This window comes from Strigops habroptila, chromosome 3 (genome assembly GCF_004027225.2).
Source record: "Strigops habroptila isolate Jane chromosome 3, bStrHab1.2.pri, whole genome shotgun sequence".
In the NCBI taxonomy this organism is placed as follows: domain Eukaryota; kingdom Metazoa; phylum Chordata; class Aves; order Psittaciformes; family Psittacidae; genus Strigops; species Strigops habroptila.
In genome coordinates, this window is record NC_044279.2 from 6,943,998 (window position 1) to 6,962,682 (window position 18,685).

Below are 18,685 nucleotides of genomic sequence, written 5' to 3' on the forward strand. Positions count from 1 at the left end.
GTGCTCCCACGCCATTGCCTGGGGGTTCTTCCCAGCATCATCAATTTCATGCCATGGCCTCATATAAAATTCGATGTGAAAAAGCACCCTGTCAGTGCTGAGGGTTGACATGTGAGCAAATGCTTTAGCTGAGGTTCAGCTTATTTCATGCTTTAATGAGAAATGTTGTTAAGGAGATATGGAATTGGGTTTTATGAGTATCTTGGAGCTCCTGAAAAAAATGTCATTTAAATTCACAGAGGCTGTTTCCAAGCACTGAACCCCGTGGCTGTCCTGATAAGTGGAGAAAGAAATCCAGCAACACAGTGAAGGCAGCTGAAATAGAGGTGTTTCCCAAAGCTGCCTTTATTGCATAGAGGGATATAAAAGGATTTCCTTTATTTTGTTGTCTGAGAACAGCAATGAAATCCAGATTGGGATGAGAGTTCTCTGTGTTTTTATAATATCGTAAACCCTGGGAGGGTTGTATGATCAGTAAACGACCGGTATGAATATGCAGCTTTTAATGGCATTTAACTGAAGTCAAAAAGCTTGTTCAAGGCACAGCTGGAGTGAAATGCAGTGTTGAAAGCTTAAGCAGATGGGGCTTAAAGGGTTCATGAAATATAGCTGGGAGCAGTCCTGTAAGTTTCTGAGCACCCTGGTCTGCAACCAAAGCTGAATAAGCACTGAGAGGTCTTAGGGCTTTCCAGTAAAAGGATTGTATTGCAGTTATGGTCTGGCTGTCACAAGCATGAGGGTCAGGACAAAAACTCTATTTGATGAATCAAATGACTGGGACTGTTGATAATAGGAAAGCAAAAAATAAGTCTTCAAAAACACTTTGGGTGGCTTGTTTGCACAAGCCATTAGGATGAGTTGCATGGACACTAAGTTGGAGTCCATGATGCTCTGACGTGCTATGGTAGACGATACACAAAGCAGAAAACAGTGAATCATTCCTGTAGTTGAGTGGCATGAATGTGGTCAGAGTCTCTCTTTTTTAGCAGAAATGAGGCAAAATGTTCTTGGTTCAGAGCGTCACTGCCACATGTAGACAAGCTGTCAAACATTCGCCACAACAGTTTGCAAAAGTCTCTTTTCATCCATTCCTAAACTTCCCGTTGCCATTTCCCTATCACTGCTGGCTACAAAGGCGTTTCTGGGTAAACAAGCACTTGCTTTCCAAAGCAGCAGCCTCTTCCTTTTGCTATCCACTTATCCACAGGCTTAATGATTCATTCAGTCGTTTTGCAACTCAGGAACCATTGGTTGAGGTCACAGCTGCTTGGTTGTGTCATCGAAGTGCGTGACTTAAAGAAGAGCCTGGCCAGGAAAGGAAACGCTTCTGTTTATCCACAAGCAGTTGTGGGGAGTGAAAGTCAGAGAAAGTTTGTGGTAGCCAAATAAAGCTGTGATCAAACATTAACATTTTAATGGCGGGCTGGAGTGTGGTTGGGTTTGCTCAGCATGCTCCCCAAGCATTGTTCACAGAGAGCTGTGTGGAAGAGCAAAATAATCTACTGATGGGTGGGAAATAACAAAGGAAAGCTTCCTGCCTCTTTATTTTTGTATAAACAAAATATGAACCTTCAGCTGGTGGATCCTTCATTTGTGATCTGGTTAGACAACTCCTTGTCTCTGGTCACTCTTGGACAAAGCAGGTGCTTCAGGAAGAGGTTTTGGTGAATAGGAGCAAAGATTTGTTGTTCCTCATCAGGCCAATGCTCTGTCTGGCCCAGTACTTTGCTGCTGCACCAGTAATGAGCAGCAGAACATGAGCATGGTCCTAATGTGCCACAACAAAGGTCTGTCCAGACCAACAGTGTCTAAATGATGCTCGAATGCTCAGAAAAAACAGTGTGAGAACAGAAAAAATGTGTATATAGCACTGACTGTAACATTTTCCTGGCCTCTTCTCAGTCAGGTCTAGATGCTTTTAAGGAAGCGATGAAAGTGCAAGAAATAATATGCCATTATGGAATAATCGAATGGAGGAGAGACACTGCCCACTCTTGGCAATTAGTGGCTGGCTGCTGTGATGAAGTTTCTCTATTTGTGTAATTCTCTCTGGGGTAACCATAGGGAGGCTGTTTGGACCTGTGATTTAATCCGATTCTTTGGCTTTAGCGGTTACACACAGCAGTTTGTGTTGTGGAATAACTCAGTACACATAGAGAAGTTCTGACGCTGCTTCCCGGCCTGAGTCAGGGTTGAGCCAATGGTGAGGAGATGCTCTGGCTGCCAGGGAGGGCCAAAGCGAAGGCCCTGACCTCTTGTGGTCGCTGAGGAACCGAGAGTACTCCTGACACTGGTGCGTCATTTAGTCCTAGGCACTTTGTGCTGCTTATCCAAAAACCTCAGAAAGCGGAAAAGTACATCATCCATTAAATAAGCAGCCGGCTCATGATCCATGCCTTTGTGTGCAGAAATGGTACTTCCTGATCTTCAAGCTTTGCTCATACCTCTGCTGGACTATGATCCTTTATTAAAAGCGTTGTATTTGGTAAGCCTTTAGTACTTTGTGTGAATGTGGATGTCTGCATATGTTTGTAAAGGCAAAGATGCTCATAATGCCATTACCGTGATTAGTAAGAGCAGCTTTCAAAAGGCACAAGAAGAACTGTATTCAATGATACATTTCAGTTAACAGCTTCAAAACAAAAGGCACCACTTAAAACCAGGGTTTTTCTTTTCTTCTTTCAGGGGTGCATTCTCTGAAGTTGTTTTGGCTGAAGAGAGAGCAAGTGGGAAACTCTTTGCAGTCAAGTGCATTCCCAAGAAGGCACTGAAAGGAAAGGAAAGCAGCATAGAGAATGAAATTGCAGTTCTGAGAAAGTAAGTATCAGACCTTCATTTCTGCTTCTTCACTTCAATGACTCTATTGCATTTAAGGAGCAGGAACAGTGATTGACAAGTGTGACTGACAGGTTATTCAGCCCATCACAGGCAGACAAGATTGAAGCTGAAAATATAGTGGAAAATGCTCTGGTTATCTTTTGTATTAATACAGCCAGATGACTGCAGAGTGGGAAAGAGGATTTAGGCTGGAGTAAAGCCTATGATGCCATAAAAAGACCTTATCCACTGCTCTTCTCAGCAGCTGGGTTACTGGCTTTGAGGAGAGCAAGAGCAGGGTTATAACCTCCAAGTGCTTAAAACAGTCTCTATACAAATTGCTCTAAAACTGTGGCCTGCTACGAGTTGTTATAGGAGATGGTGGTAGAGGTGATAACCTGTACCATGGAGAGGAACCTCTGTCACTTCTGGAAGGAGGACTTACCAGGATTGTCCACAGTGTGTATTTTTTCCTGACCATGTCTGGAACACACGGATAAGAAAAAGTCAGCTCACGATTCATCTCACTATGAATTCACTGAAGTCATTAGAAGCTTGATCCTTACCTCTTCCTCATCTTATGCCCTAAAGGTGGGATTGATTTCACCGTACTTGAGACATCTGGATCTGAACTCATCACCCTTGACTTTCTTTCCAAGAAATGGAAAGAGGTTGGTTGCATTAGGCTTGGTTCATGTAACTTGTTTAAACTTCTAAAAGTACCTTCTCTTCTGATTGAATTAAAGGAAGGACAAAGGTACAGAAGTTCATGATGGACTGGGGCATTCTGATTCTCACTGCACTCTATCTCTAGTGGGACTTCTTGCCTCAGCTCTTGGTCATGTAGGAGCTGACGGCTGATCATCTAGGCAACATGTGACAAAACTGATCCTAAATCTTTGAAACTAGCTAGATACTTCTGAACTAAATGCTCAGGCAGCCTAAGCCAAAAGAGCAGGTTCAAGGGCAAACTCAGCCATCTCAGTAGGCAAAGGGGATCCTTTTCAGTGGAGGAACATAAGTGGCACTCCAAACAGCTACAAGCATTTATTGCAGTTGCCTGCTCATTGCTGGACTTGTATCAGGTCATTACAATGTAAACCCAGTGATAAATGCATCATGTTGACCTGGCGTGTGGTATTATTGTGAACCTCTTGTAAAGCTCAACCATTGCCATCTCCGTTGCCAGGTAATAATGGCCAATAACTGACAGCTTGAAACAGCCTTTGTATGTGTTTGTACCCTGATATTCATGTGTGGGTATAAGAGCACCAATATTGGCATGCAGTAAGGATTCCTGCAGTTAGATCTACTTGGTCTCTTGTCCTATGCACATTATGACCAAAAGAGAGATTTATGCTTTTTTATCTCCTGATGTCTTCTACTTCACTGTTGCTAATACAAGCTTTGCATGTCATTGTATTTATTCTGAAAATAAACATCTTTGCTAGTAGACATAGTATTGAATGTGTATGTGCCACCAAGGAAACACATAGAAAATAACAAACTGGATCTGCCTACAGTTGAGGGGGGAATATCAACCTGTTTCTCTGATGAATTCTCTGCTTCAAAAGCTGTCAGTAAAAATAGATTTTGGAGAGGTGGAGTGGATCATGAGTGGCTGTTGCTAAGCTCCAAAGGTATCTAAGAGTCCTTGCTTTTGCTTCTCGTAATTTAATTCTGAGTGGGGATTGCTAGTTTGTGTGTGGTCTAAGTAGTGGGTAGGGTGTCAGAGCCCTGGGCTACTCTGTGTGGCTGTGAGGTGCCACAGCCTTGCACCAACTGCCACTTGTGAAGGGAATGTGCACAGAGGATGCCTGGCAGGAGGAACAGGTCCCTGTTCCCTGAGAGAAAGGTGTAGAGCCACAGAGGATGGATGCAAAGCAAATACAAATATGCACATGTTGATCTTCGTCTCACTTTCTGGTTTTGTGTTATGGTAGGTGCTTAAACTCCAATGGGATAAAAGTCCCAAAGGACACCCTGCCTAGCAGAAATCAAGGAAACTCCTTGTGATCCTTTAAAGAAGGATCTCTTGTCTGCCACTAGACTTTCTCCTTCTAAATTCCATCATTCCATCCATTTTTTGTCTTCCTCCTGATGAGCTACTTCCTTTCTAGCCAGACCTCTGCTGAGTGCTGTGAAGTGCAGCTCTTCTTGAGGTTCCCCTGGTTCTAGGTCAAATAGGGTCTACTGGGGAATCCTGAACATACTCTGCGCAGCCTCTGCCAGCTCTCAGGGTTGCTCCTTGTGCCCCTGTGTGTCTTGAGCAGGTTTTTAGGGACAGCCAGAGATTGTACTGGCCATGACCAGGACTGGTACACACAAGTGTCACATACGCTTTGTACCCTCATGCTGCCTTGGTAGAGGTTTGTCCCATGCCAGTCCTTCCAAATCATCTAGATCTGTCAGAACCAATACGGAAAAGGATGAGAGTCATGTTGTGTGTTGCAGTCATATTTAAATTATGTTTTTTAAATTCAGAATTAAAGGTTTGTGCATGGAGTACTGTAGGAAGTAGCACCTGATGATGAAAACATGAATCAAATGACCCTTGGTCCCTTCTCACTTCTGCTGCTGGCTTCCTGTGTGACCTTCTGTCACAGCAGTTACTGTCTGTTTCAATATTTATTGTCTGTGAAGCAGCTTTCAGACTGCTTTCAAATAAAAAGACTTCTGAATGAAAAGTCTTACCTGCAGTTCATTTTGAGGTCATTTCTTGTGCCAGCAAACCCAGGAGAGTATGCGCAAGAAGGGAGATTTCTGGGCTGGGCTTTCAGTGTGAAACAATTGTCAGTCCTTCTGTGTGTCTCAACTAAAAAGCTGTTGGAGCTATTGATCCAATGTTCTGTGTTGGGGAAGGTCAGTGGTCCCCATACGGAGTACATGGAAGGTAGGATATTTTATCTCTCTGTCTGTGGGCTTGGACGCTCTTGCTGCCAAAACAAAATGACACATTTTAGAAGCGATGTTCTGCTAACAGAGGAGCGAGCTGCGAGCCAACTGATCTGCATGTTTGTGTGAGTGCCAGAGTGAATCATGCATACTCCATCATTTTATTTTTCCAGCCGTGGCCAACAAATCTGTTCTTAAAAAAGAAAAAAGGCGGAAGAGCCGTTAAGTCAATATTTACGCCTAGCAACCTTAACAGGGTTCTTCCAATATGGACTCTTTTGTGTCCCGTGGAAATCCATGGCAACATTCCCCAAAGACTCGGATGGGTGGGGATGGAGTGGAAGGAGCTTGCTGTTGAGAGCAGTGCTGGGAGAGACTAAGTCTGCAGCCAAACCTGGAGCCTGAGCCTGACAAAGTGTTTAAGCACATGCCTAATTTTAGATGTTTACTTGTTCCGGTAGGTCAAGCTCACCTTGCTGAGCTCAGGCCTAAAGGGATGCTTCAGAGCAGAAAGTCCCACTAGGCGCCTGGGTTTGGTACCACATAAGGAGGGCAGTTTCCTTAATGTCTTTGATTAGAGCCCAGATGATGTGCTGGTGCACAAGGGTTGCTGTTTCTTCTAATTGTGTGCTGGCTGGCTGTAGGTGAACACAGGGCAAAATACTACATCTCGTCACAAAAGCAGGTGAGAAGCTGAGCTGCAGCATGTTTAGCCATTGAAATTTATTTCTTTTGCGGTGGAAAACATGGTTTAGGTTCTTATGGTTTAGGATATTTTTGAGGAAGAAAACTGGATCTCTAGGACAAGGCTATTGCAGCTTTCATAACTAACTGGCTGTGGGGAACGACAGCATATGTTCACCTTCATGTGGCACAAACCTGACCTGAGAAGCAAGGAGTTTCATAACTTGCTCTGAAAGCAACTGTTTTCTGGCTTTGAGCAGAAAGGTAAATGCAATTCTTTCCATTGTTTGCTGTAGAATAGAGGAAATTTCTTCCACTTATTGTAATTGTGCAAGTGTGAACACGCTGAAAGATGAATTGTCTGTTAGACAGGTTCCTGAAGGCGGTAGGTGGTGCAAAGAGTTGGGCTGCAGAGAAGCACCAGTCTGAGGTTCTAGTTAAACAGAAAGAAAACAAAAACCCAACCTTGGAAGAGTCAGACAGAGAAAAATATGCCTGACTTGGTGGTGGTTGTTTTTTCTTGGCTACGCCACTATTTATCACAAGAAACTTTCTAGCTGCCTGGGTAATACCTGCACAATCATACAGATTCAGTGTTGAGTCAGAGCAAAGCAAGGGAAGAACAATAAACTGTGTGTAGCCCTGCACCCGGGTGTATTGATTACTTAATAGCAGTAATGTGCACAAGTGCCTTGTTAAGCAGATACTGTTCAGCTTACAAATTATACACTGCTTTAGCTAGTTTCTGCTGAACAGGGATTTTAAGCATCGTTTCGTAACTATTTAGTTATGTCCTACCTTTACCTCTCCTCTTTACGCTCCCAGATCCTGTAGAAGCACCATTAAATTCCTTATTACGAATCAGAGCTGTGCCTAATTGCAGACTGAAGCCTCTGTTAAACATCATGATGGAACTGCTTCTAGCAAGTCGGCTAAAATTCTGCAGGTGCTTTCCTTCACATTTCCTTGGAAGAGGGGCACTGGGTGGTCAGGCAGTGACTCATGTGCAGGCGGCTGCCTCGTTCCTTGTATGCCTGCACCTACAGCCAGGAGCTGCTGCTGTAATAAGGAGCAGGGAGAGAGGAGGGGTGTCATCCTCCTGCAAAGTCTGGGAGGTCAGGGCTGTACCCACCTCAAAACTAAACATAAAAGAGCAATGAAAAGTGTTCCTGAAGCAGGTGAAAGTGTGGGAATTCCTGCTCTTCCATACATCAGATGATGGCCAAAGGGGTCCCTTGCTCCATCCCAGGAGGTAGTCCCATTCCTGACATTAGAGAGGACACCCTTCATAACAAATGTGTAAAAATCACCCCTCCTCAAGATTTGCATGAAGGCTAAAAGGGTAATTTAACACATTGTGCCTTTTTGCTCCTTTTCAGTAGCCCATTGACAAACTCCCCCTAAAACCTCTCTGTCCCAGATTCTTGTCTCTGTAAGGCCTCATCCCTCCAGGGCTAACCCAATAGCTTCTAGGAAGACGAATCCAAATTTAGTTTTGAAATCCCATTAGTTACCTCTTATTAAAGTCTTCTGTGCAATTTAACTCAGAATCAAAGGCTACATTAATTCTGAATAAAATTGGCCATGCAGAAGTTTAATGTGCCCTAACATAAATTTGGGCATTTAATTAATTCAGATGAATGTTCCTGAGTGACTCTGTGGGACAGACCTATCTATTCAAGCCATAGCTGTGTCCGAGTCAAAAAATACAGCCCTTTCAGGACTGGATGGTCCGATACTCCAGTTTCCTAGCCTGGAGGCTCTGCCGGTAATGCTCTCCTATGGTGATTATTTTTCTGTGCGAGGTCACACAGCTGGAGTACAGGGCTGGCTGAATTGGAGACACTCAGATTCTGTGTTGATAAGTGCTAACATAAAAGTGATGGTAATTAGATTCTGTAGCTGATGTACAAAAAGCTGTGAGATTGGGGTTTAAGGGGTTAATGACTAATTACCTCTTTACACCCCTGCAGTAAGAGCTCTTTTTCCTGTAAAGGAATGAATGGGATTGTTAGGAAAGGGAAAAATGAGGAAAGCACTTGGTGTCTCTGACTGCCAGGTACCATTATTTCTCTGAAGCTCTGCTTACCCTATAGACAAAACAGGCTTGCTGCTTTTTTCTTTTTCCCCCCCTTTTTTTATCCTCTGTGAATAACAGTGAGAAGATGGGCTGTCTCAGCAAGAATTGAAGAGACAGCTGGTTGTTATATTAAGTAATCACTTCCAGAGAAAGCTTTTATGTAGATTTACTTGTTAAAACCTGGCTTGCTCATGCCACTGCAGTTGTGCTGGGGTGACAGAAGGCTGGCTCTGCCCTCCCCATGCAGCCGTGCTCCAAGCCCTGCCAACTGCAAATCCAGGGCATCCCAAAAGCCGGCTCCCCAGCGGGGCCCTGCAGCCCTGAGGATGGCCTGGGGTGCCTGAGCATGAGGCTACCAGTCAGGGTGTGATATCCAGTGGTACTATTAATGATGTTGATATCAGTGGTGGAAGAGTAGGGCACTTCCAGGAATATATTTTTTGGCATCCCACATGGGTACACTTCATCCTTGGCCCCATGCATCTGCAGGGCTGATCTGGGTGCCCACTGGGACCTTGGTACGGGCCGTTGGAGCCACCCTTACTGCTGGGCACTGCTGCAGGCATCCCTGCTAGGGAGGAAGTGTGGAAAGGAGCCAGGATCTACAGAATGCTTCAGGGTGGGGGGACAGTTGGGCATGCCTGGAGGCTTACATCAGCTTTAGACCATGAGATCACCTCCTGAATCAAGGAGATGCAGTCTGGGCGAATTGCCCTTCTCAGGTTCCTGACCCTATACACGTGGGTATGGCACAGGACAGCTCTGCCTTGGCACTAGCAGGTGACTTCTTGTTAAGGAAATCATTTTGCTGCAAGAATTCATGTGAGTGAAAAAAATGTGAAACCTGAAACAGAGCTGACACTGGTTTTGATCACTGAGATGCTGGAAACTTTGCAGGGGAAGACTTTGTAGCCAGGACTGCCTGGATTGTATTTCATGCTAGATTAGATATAAACAGATGTAGGGAAGCAGATCAAGGCATCTTAAAAATCCCCAAATACATTAAATGAGAGAGAAAATCGTCTCTCAAATAGTAAACACAAACAAAATCCCTTGTATCTACTCTGGTCTTACACAGTTTCACTTACATGCAGTGTGCTCCATAACAGCTTTAGCAGTGGTGTGTGGCATTTGTGTTTCAGCTTGCCTTTGTTCTATGTGTATGCTGACGGTTGTGTTCCTTCAAGTAGGTTACAGTGTGATGAGTCATTTCACTGTCATTGCTGGGTGACACTGCGGCTGTCCTCTCTTCTGGGGGGCGATGGTTTACGAAATCTCCCTTGCATAACTGTTGTTCCTCAAGGTCACTCCATTCCCTGACTGAACTCAAGAAATGGCATATCCATGTTGGGAGGAGGGCGCAGGTCAGAGGGGATGGAAGTACATCAATGCTCAGAGCTCCAGCTTGGAAAATAATTTGATGTGTTATGGAAGAAGCAGCTGCTTTCTGAAATAGTTGCTCTAAGATGCTTTCAAATTACCAGGATGGGTTTTTCAGCCTTAGCTGGAACCTGCTTCTGTGCCACATGTGTTTTGTGTAGACTCTGTCCTGTGCATAGCTGGAATAACAAAGCTTGGGGTCTATTCAGAACCCAGCTGAAGAATGAGAATATATACCCTATTTTTCCAGTATTTATACTCAGGAAGATGGTTACAGTTGTGTTTTAGTGGTACGAGTATCTGATTATATGCTCTGTTGTCTGTTACCTAGGAGGAAAGAATTGTTAAGAAGCATAAAAACTGTTTAATAAGATCTAACAGTTTGACAAATAACTCAGCTTTGTATCTGGATGCATAAGGTCTGTCTTTCTTACACCCACATGTTCAAAGCTAAGACTTCACTAATTTGCAAGCACATGCCTTCTGTAGTAGGGAAAACATTTTCACAAGCAGCCCAGTTCTTCAAGGATGTGTTGGTGCCTAAAAGCTGCTGAAGATGTCCTAGGTGGCTTTGTTAGGCAAAATACTTCCTCTTCTGTTTTTTTCTCACGCGATTTTTCATAAGTAATTGGAATATTTTGTCCAAAACTATACTTTTTTCCCATGAAAGTGATTTCATTTGGAAAAAGTATAAAGGGCTGTTTAAAGGTCTCATGGCATTAGCAAAGTGAAGCTGTCCTTGTCAAAATAGTATCAACATACTGCATTTTCCCTGTCTTCTCTAGTTTAATCTTGAAATATTAACTGGAGGTATTCAGTGTTTTGTGTTAAACTGTTGTGTACTGTTGCGAGCCAGTTATTTTCTAACCACAAGATGAGCATATTTTGATGGCAGGTAAGTTATTTACATGCACAGTCCAAGCACCTCAATGGATATTCCTTTATCTTACTTTCATGCTATTAAAATCCATGGCATTAACTTATAAAACACTGGAGTATCTGAGTGGTGAATGAGAATTATAATTTGGGAAGCACTGCATAAAGGAAAACAAGTAAATGCAAGGTAGGATTCGTTTGGCCAGCTGGAAGCATCCTAAAGGTACACGGCTGCATCTGGGCTCAAACCTCACTTTCTGTGGAAATCATCAAATATGCATTTCTAAGTGGATCAGAATGTACAGGGAGGAAAAACAAGTATTCCAAAAATGTCAGTTCCAGAAGGTAGAAACAGAAATCTTATCAGAAATGACAGGTTTCGTGAGCACTCCTTGTCCAAAGCAGTTGTTTGCTCTTAGTTGCATGCTAAAATGCTTCATGAATACAAGTTGCAGTATTTTTGGACTCCATTACATGAAATTAGATCAGTAATCTTATTGGTGGGCAAGTTTTTGTGATGTGTGACCCAAGTGTGATTTTAAAACAACTCCATTGGCAACTTCTACTGTCATTATAGAAAATGAATCACAATTACATTTTGTGTCTCATTAAGGTCATGATTCTAGGTGTCTTGATCCACAGTTTGGCTGAGCAGGACTGAATCTGACCATAATAAAATGGGAAAATATTTGTACTCCATCCCACTTCCAACTGCACCTGGTTAAACCTAACAGCGACCTCTGTGTTTGGAATATATCCAACATACCGTGTACTGAAAGCTGCATAAATTAATTGGTATTTGGCCAACTAAGTCTGCAGTTGTCATCTGTAATACATAATACATGTTGATTCACTCTGATAATGCTTACTCATACAACACTTTGTTTGTGTTCAGTAGGAGTTTTGAAGGAAAAAAATCTGTAGGTACAGACTTTGTCTTTTGACAAAGACAGACATGCAAGTCACTCACTTCATCTGTGGGCTGACCTAGTGCTCAGATTGACTGAGGAAATAATGATGACGATTTTTTTTCCAAATTAAACATTGATTTTATTTTTTTTTTAATCAGAAATCCTTTTTTTTTTAATTGTGCCTTATATTCACAAGGGATGAGCTTAATCAGAATAGTTTTCATTCTGAATTAAGAGTGGCCATACTGCGGGGCTGCGCTTCTGCAGCTATAGGACTTTAAATCTAGTAATCAAATTAATTTTCAAAAAGTAAAGCCTTATTTCCTTGATTGCATATTTCTATGTGTCTGACTACCAGAGACATCTGGCTGTATTGCACAGTTCTTAAATCTTTATAAGTGCAGACACCTGTGGGTTAGTTTTAATATTGACAATTTGTATTTGTAAGTGGACTATGAAATCATTTCCCTAAGAATATGTGACAGCTAGCTTTTACTTTGCCAGATATTTTATCAAATTTAGATTATGGAGCCTTATATTAAACAGGGATGTTATTGACTCCTTTACTTCCCCATTTAATTTTCTTTTTCCAGGAGAGTAGGCATAGGTGAATTCAAGCTTTCTTAGAGACAATACATGCTTTTTGGAAGGCACTTAAAAATATAAATAGCACAATTGATTTATTTTTCTTAAAAGTTTGTTCAATAACTTTGAGAAGGGATATTAGCAAGAAGTTTTAGCAAATAATCTGATATATATTATAGCTCCATGCTGAATCAAAACCAACTGACAAACTGAGCAGTGAAGTGTGTCAGGTATATGTTATACACCAGCACTGACTCCTTCTGAGATTAATCCAAAATTTCTATATATAATCTGTTTGGTTCTCACCAAATAGAGTGACAGCCTGCTTCAAATATCTTCATACCTTTGTGATATCTCCTGTCTTGACTGACGCACTAGGGATTAAACTGGAACATTTTTGGACTTATATATCTTTATTGCCTCAGCTAAGCAGCCGTTCCCTGCAGGCAACTGGAATGGGTTCAGACGTTGGTGGACTGGGCACTGAGTGCAGTAGTTAACTCATGCTGAAATACTCGTTTGAAAAGTACACATCAGTGTGGGGTTGTTTTTCAGCCATTTTAAACTTTTTTAGGTGTTTAGGACTTTTTTCCTGTCCACCAGAAGCAGAAGAGTCCACATGCAGCAGCGATATTGGCATAATACATTTTGTCAAGAAGCATGTCTCCAAAGCAAAGCAATCTGATCACCCCCATGTCTGCTGTAAACTTGATAATTAGAACAGAAAACAGTGGCTGTTCACAACCTTGCTCTTAAAATGATAATAGGGGATTTCTAACTGGAAACAAAGAGGAAGGGGCTTTTCCATTATTTTTTAAATGCTCTCTTATGTGAGTCACAACAAATATGTGGATACGGCACCATCCACAAAGATGTAACCTTTATTGGCATTTATATAGAAATACCAGTTCTTCCCTTTCTATGTTACTGTACTGCCAATGGCTCTCTGCTTTTATATTTACTACAGTTGGTTGGTAGGAGGGAAGTTGAAATCTTTGGTGAAGTTTGAAACTTTTCCTCTGTGTTTTTTTTGGGCACATGAGAAAATTGCCATTGAGTGAAGCTGCTGCGTGTCCTGCAGTGTTTATGTCTTGAAGGCATCTCCTTGCCATTTATGGTGTACAGAACACGCGTCCAAGCCATGTGGCATCAGCATGGGTAGATGAGCACTCGTCATTAACAAATAGACATGGGTAATATGATCTAATGCTATTCTGGTCAATAGGAAAATTCAAAGTCGTTGAACTCGGTTACATGACTCTTTGAGGCTCCCTTGAGAATTTCAGCCCAAAGCAAAAGTGGAAAGAAAGCTTGAGCTGAAGTCACCCATGAGAGTTGCAGGGCTTTGTCTTGTACAGTTATGAAGTGTAGACTTGATGCTTTACCCCTAGTAGATGTGCTGCACAGCCTCCTTTCCTTGTTTCCAGTGCCTCCTGAATTGCTATATTGCCACAGCCCATATATATGGCTTTACTGTTCCAAAGGTAGTTACTTCATTTTCACACCCTTGTAACTCAGGCATAACTAAGCCAACCCAAGATCATGGCTTTCCTGTAGGGATAACTCTCTGCCATCTCTGGATGATGGGTAGGAACAGTGGGTGTTTTATGGTGTTACTGCTCATTTAGGCTGCCATGGCTGAGGACAGACTTCACCCTGCAGACAGGGAGTCTGCCAGAGACTGGCCATGTCGCCTACCCTCCTTCCATGTAGCCGTAGAGCTGGAACAAGGAAATCCAAAAGGCCGCTTCTGTGAGAGGATAGGGATAGTGGTCTGCATCTCACAAAGTCGGGATTTCTGCTGCTAGGTCTTGCTGCTGGCATTAAGTTGGTTTTCCTTCTAGAAACTGAAAGACCAGGCACAGACTTCTCCACCAAGCTTCACCCCAAAACGATGCAGTTGGCACACAGAGATTTTCTCCCCTCTTGACTCTGATTTACTATTTAGGCCTTGAATTGCTGACTTTGTTTAAAATTCCTTCTTTCATTAGAAGCATATGCTTCTGATTTTCTTTCTTATGATGACATAGTTTGCACTCTTATCCGAGAGCTGTTTTCTTAATAGGACCAACTATATTTGGAGTCAGTCTGAATTGCTCTTGGAGTGGAAGATTGATGTCAGTATTTCTGGCAATTTTTCACTATTTTTCTTTCCCTGAAGTTGAGTATTAAATAACTGTTCAAGCTGGGAACACTGACACCACTTTATTTTAACATAATTTGATTTGTTTTATTTTAGGTCTGTATATACTCCTCGAGTAGCTGATACAGGTAAACATACTAGCAGGATGATTTGTGGAAGATTTAGGAAATAACAAAAAGGGTATGACAGTGAGCATGGAGGGTTGTGCTTTGCATCAGTTTACACACAAGGAAATCTTACAAGGTTTAGAGACCTCATCCTGTGTTGACTCTGTCACATCCATGTCTTAGATAGACTTGAGTGGCATTTTTAGAGCATCTGCACAGAAGTGGCATCTGGATCCCATTGAAATCCCATATCCAGGGGATGTTAGAAGACCTCATGGGTTTTGTTAGTCAGCTATATAATTTACTATGTCATGATTATGCCTACAGTATCCATGTGAGAGATGACTGCTTTCTGCTCTTTGGAGCTGGTCATATGTAGTCTATCACTGTCCTTACAGTCCTTCACTGCCTTGGACTACAAATCAAAAAATGTCAGTCCTATCTCCCTGGACCTAGATTCTGAGTCTGTCTTCGTTAGCACTTTGATCCCTCTCAGCATCAGCCACAGCTTTCTTCTCACTTGAAGGCAGCAGGTTAGAAATAATGCATACTTTGGAGCATCTCAAAATATAGGGTTTACACTCTCTTTAGTACAGATTAAATTTTTAATCCAATTTACATGTCAGGACAGTTTTGATTGGGGTAAGAGTAAGGGTGAACTGAAAAATAATGGTAGCAAGTTTGGTTTAGTTAACAGCAGAAGCAGGTACTTTAGTCAGCACATGGCCATATGCACCTCAGGAACCCATGTTACATGTGTTGGGTCTTCTTCACCCAGTGGAGCAGTTTATGTCCAGTGGGTAAGGTGTATCTTCAGCACAAGGGTGGCCATCGTGCCATCCATCATGCATCTCCCATCCTTTCAAGAGAGACATGTCTGGTGTGAGTGGGAGCACTCAACTCAATATGCTGCTGGTCTTGGTCTTGCACCATTTTGGAAATGTCTTTAAGATTCTCTCGTAAAAAAGCAATATACCTTTTCCAAGCAAAAAATAGAACCTGAACTCCCCAAAAGTTTGAGCTCATTTTGGACTATACTTGGGGTTTGGGCAAGCCCTCTTTTAAAATTCTCTTTAATTCTGGAAAGAGAAAGTCACTCACCTGATCTGACCTTCTGCGTCAAGTGGGCTGTGTTATTTCATCTGTTTATGCTATGTAGTTCCTGATAACTGGATTTGACTAATGCAAAGCAGTTAGAAAGGCAGCCAGACTTTGTGGACTCTCCTACCTATTCACTAGAACTGTAAAATCATCCCCTACACTCCTTCCAAAAAAATACTCAATTATTGCCATGTGTCTGGGAAGTTATCTGAGTTTAACTTTGATTTACTTGTGGGTGTGTTTCTTGATGTGTTAAAAAATCTGGTGTTTCTTTAATTTTCTGCCTATATAGATACTTGTTTTGTATAATCTGTTATTAATAAGCAGAAATGAGTAGGGTTCTTTATAGACACCCTTTGGCACTTGGAGAATATTTGGGTCATTTCTTATGTGTACTCTGTAGCTAGAAATGTTCCCATGGCATGTAGTGATTTATTGGGAGCATGGTGGGATTAAAAAAAAGCATTTTCAGAGTCGGGTAATCCTGGAAAGAGTGCTTGATTTGGTAATAGTCCTGGTGATAATCCAGATTTTATCTTCATTTATTAAGTAACAGCCCTTGTGAGGTTAGGTTAATTGAGAGGTAGGACGAGCACACCGATGCCATGGGGGTGAGACATGGCGGGACATGAAATAAATAGATAAAAATAGATTAAAATGGGGCAAAAGGAGGGGTTTTGGTGGGGGAATCCAAACTGCTGTTTGTACAGCTGATGGCTGTAGGTGATTCGGTTCTTGGTTTTAGGAAAATGAAAGAGCATAAACCCAAGAGCTTATTCTGGAAATGGCTTTATAGTAATGGTTTTCAGCCGTTTGAGGAGGCAGGTACTTTAATTTTTTCCAGTGGCTGGGCCAGCTCCTGTGCAGCAATTTAATTGGAAACTCATGGATGATGGATTTACTTTTTTAGCTATCCTTTACAGACCCTGTGAAGCCAACAGATTCCCAAGAGTCTGCACTCCCCAGGGTGGAAACTACCCCTCTGAAGCATGGAAGAATGAAAAGAAAGCAGAAGCTAACTGTAGCAGGTTAAAACTAATACAGAGAAGCCTTGCTGAGGGCCTCCAGTAGCAGTACATTGTGAAGGGGTTAATAATCAGATATGGTTTTCAGGAAATCCTTGCATGTTAACTTTTTTTCCCCCTAGTAATTACTTGAGCTCACAGCATTTTTAATAGGCCTCACAGGAATCTCAGCGAGTCCTTGCCCATTGCTGTGTTCTGGCCACTCTACAAGGGAGAAGATGGTATCAAGGGGTGTTGGTGTCACCGAGAGTGTTGGTGTTTGTGTTTTTGTTCTTCGTCCTGGCCACGGTTTCCTTTCTCCAATGTGGATTTTTCTGAGCCTATTCCAGGCTAAACTTTTCATTTGAGGGTCCTAAAAGAGCATTTCTTCCCCAAACCTCCTCCTGCAGCCACACGCGCCCCAGGGTTTGTTGGGTGATGGCAGAGCCCCACTGAAATAACGTTTTTGAAGCAAAATCATAACTGTTGCTGAGTTACATAAATATCAGTACTTGGCACTGTTATACAGAGCCAGAAGTATTGCTGGGAGAAAGCAGTTAATTAAAAACTGCTTTGCAGTGCTGTGCTTTTCCTTGTATTAAAAATAAAGTGCAGCATCGTGAGCGGTTGGTCTTGCTGTTTTGTAAACAGTTTTCCCCACATTTTCTCCTCTTTGCTTTTGATGATTTGAGGAATTATATTGCTGATCAAAGAAGCTGTAGAGGAGTCTACTCTGGTGGCACCAGAAGCTTTTCCATACCTATGCCAATAGGACTTATTTGTCCTATAACATAGCAAAAATGCTTCTTGCTTGGAACCGTTACATTTGTAGTAATCCACCCTTCCCTAGGAAGCATAACACATGCACATTACTCTAAATAGAAAATAAATATATTTAAACATGACACATGGCCACATGGATGCTTTTATGATTGAGTAATCTGGGAGAAAGGGGGAATGGAGGAGATATGCTCCATCCCTGGTGGTGTTCAAGGCCAGGTTGGACAGAGCCTTGGACCATGTGGTTTAGGGCAAGGTGTCCCTGCCCATGGCAGGGGGGTTGGAACTAGATGATCTTAACGTCCTTTCCAACCCTTACTATTATATGATTCTATGATTCTATATGAGAGCAAGGCAAAAAGATTCAAGAAAGAGGTTCCACCAACGTAGGTGCTGAAAGAGTTTCCCAAACAGTTACTTCCTGCTCTATTTTTCTGCTCCTCACTTAAAATGGGAAAAACCTGTAAGTGTTCTCAAATGCTGGGAACATGAATAGGAACTGTGAACCCCCTTGCAAACTTGCAGCTTGTTTGAATTGCCTTTAGTATTTCATAGACAGTGGAATTTTAGAGGTAATCTCTAAAAGCTATAAAAAGCCAAGTGAAAATACGTGCCAGATCATTCTTGCTCTCAAGGAAGCGGTTTCCAAATGTCATTGGAGATGCATCCCTATGGCTGAGACTCAAACCTCCCCAGTGTTTATTGCCTGAGTCAAAATAAAATCAAATGGGGATCAATAAGCACTCAGGGCTGCACGGTACCAGGTGCTGGTACCACAGGCAAACCCAAGTCTATTTTACTCGATGTGCATGATGCTGGGATGGCAAAGTGTTGCTTGAACCAGCACTTCCTGTTCCTCCTGGTTCTGCAGGGAGATGCCCACGAGGATTTGGGTCAATCCGAGAAAGCTAGTTTTGTGTGTAAGTTGTCTTGTACAGAGCACAGTGTGCAGCATGTATTACAAAATAGATTTGTCTGTAAACGATGCTGACCTTTACTGTGGTGTGGTCTGCTTGAAAAGAACGCCCTAAGGAGACACAGTCCACCGAGTAGACAACACTGTGATTCCTTTAATTCGTGTGTGGTATTTCTGACTTAGGAAAGGCTAAGCCATTCCAGTGCTGTCACTTCCCACCAGATACTTTAACACCTTCTTGTCCAGGCTCTGGCTGGTAATTCCGCTCTACACCAGATTATTTTAATAGGGATGGATGTAGTTGTCCCACAAGAACTCCAATATTTTTACTGTTTCCTGTGGTTGGAGTTAGTGGGGTTCCTCACAGAACTGACTTGTCTGCTGTGAGCAGAAAGGCCACATGCAA

General features: G+C 42.4%; 1 protein-coding gene across 3 annotated transcripts in view; it reads left to right on the forward strand.

Annotated features, from left to right (window-relative positions):
- CAMK1D (calcium/calmodulin dependent protein kinase ID) overlaps window positions 1–18,685 on the forward strand; it is a 225,211-nt gene that overhangs the window by 95,105 nt on the left and 111,421 nt on the right. For all 3 annotated transcript variants that reach the window (XM_030479852.1, XM_030479853.1, XM_030479854.1), the window contains exon 2: window positions 2,686–2,817. In XM_030479852.1, the coding sequence (XP_030335712.1) occupies window positions 2,686–2,817 (132 nt within the window). The remainder of the gene's footprint in view (window positions 1–2,685; window positions 2,818–18,685) is intronic.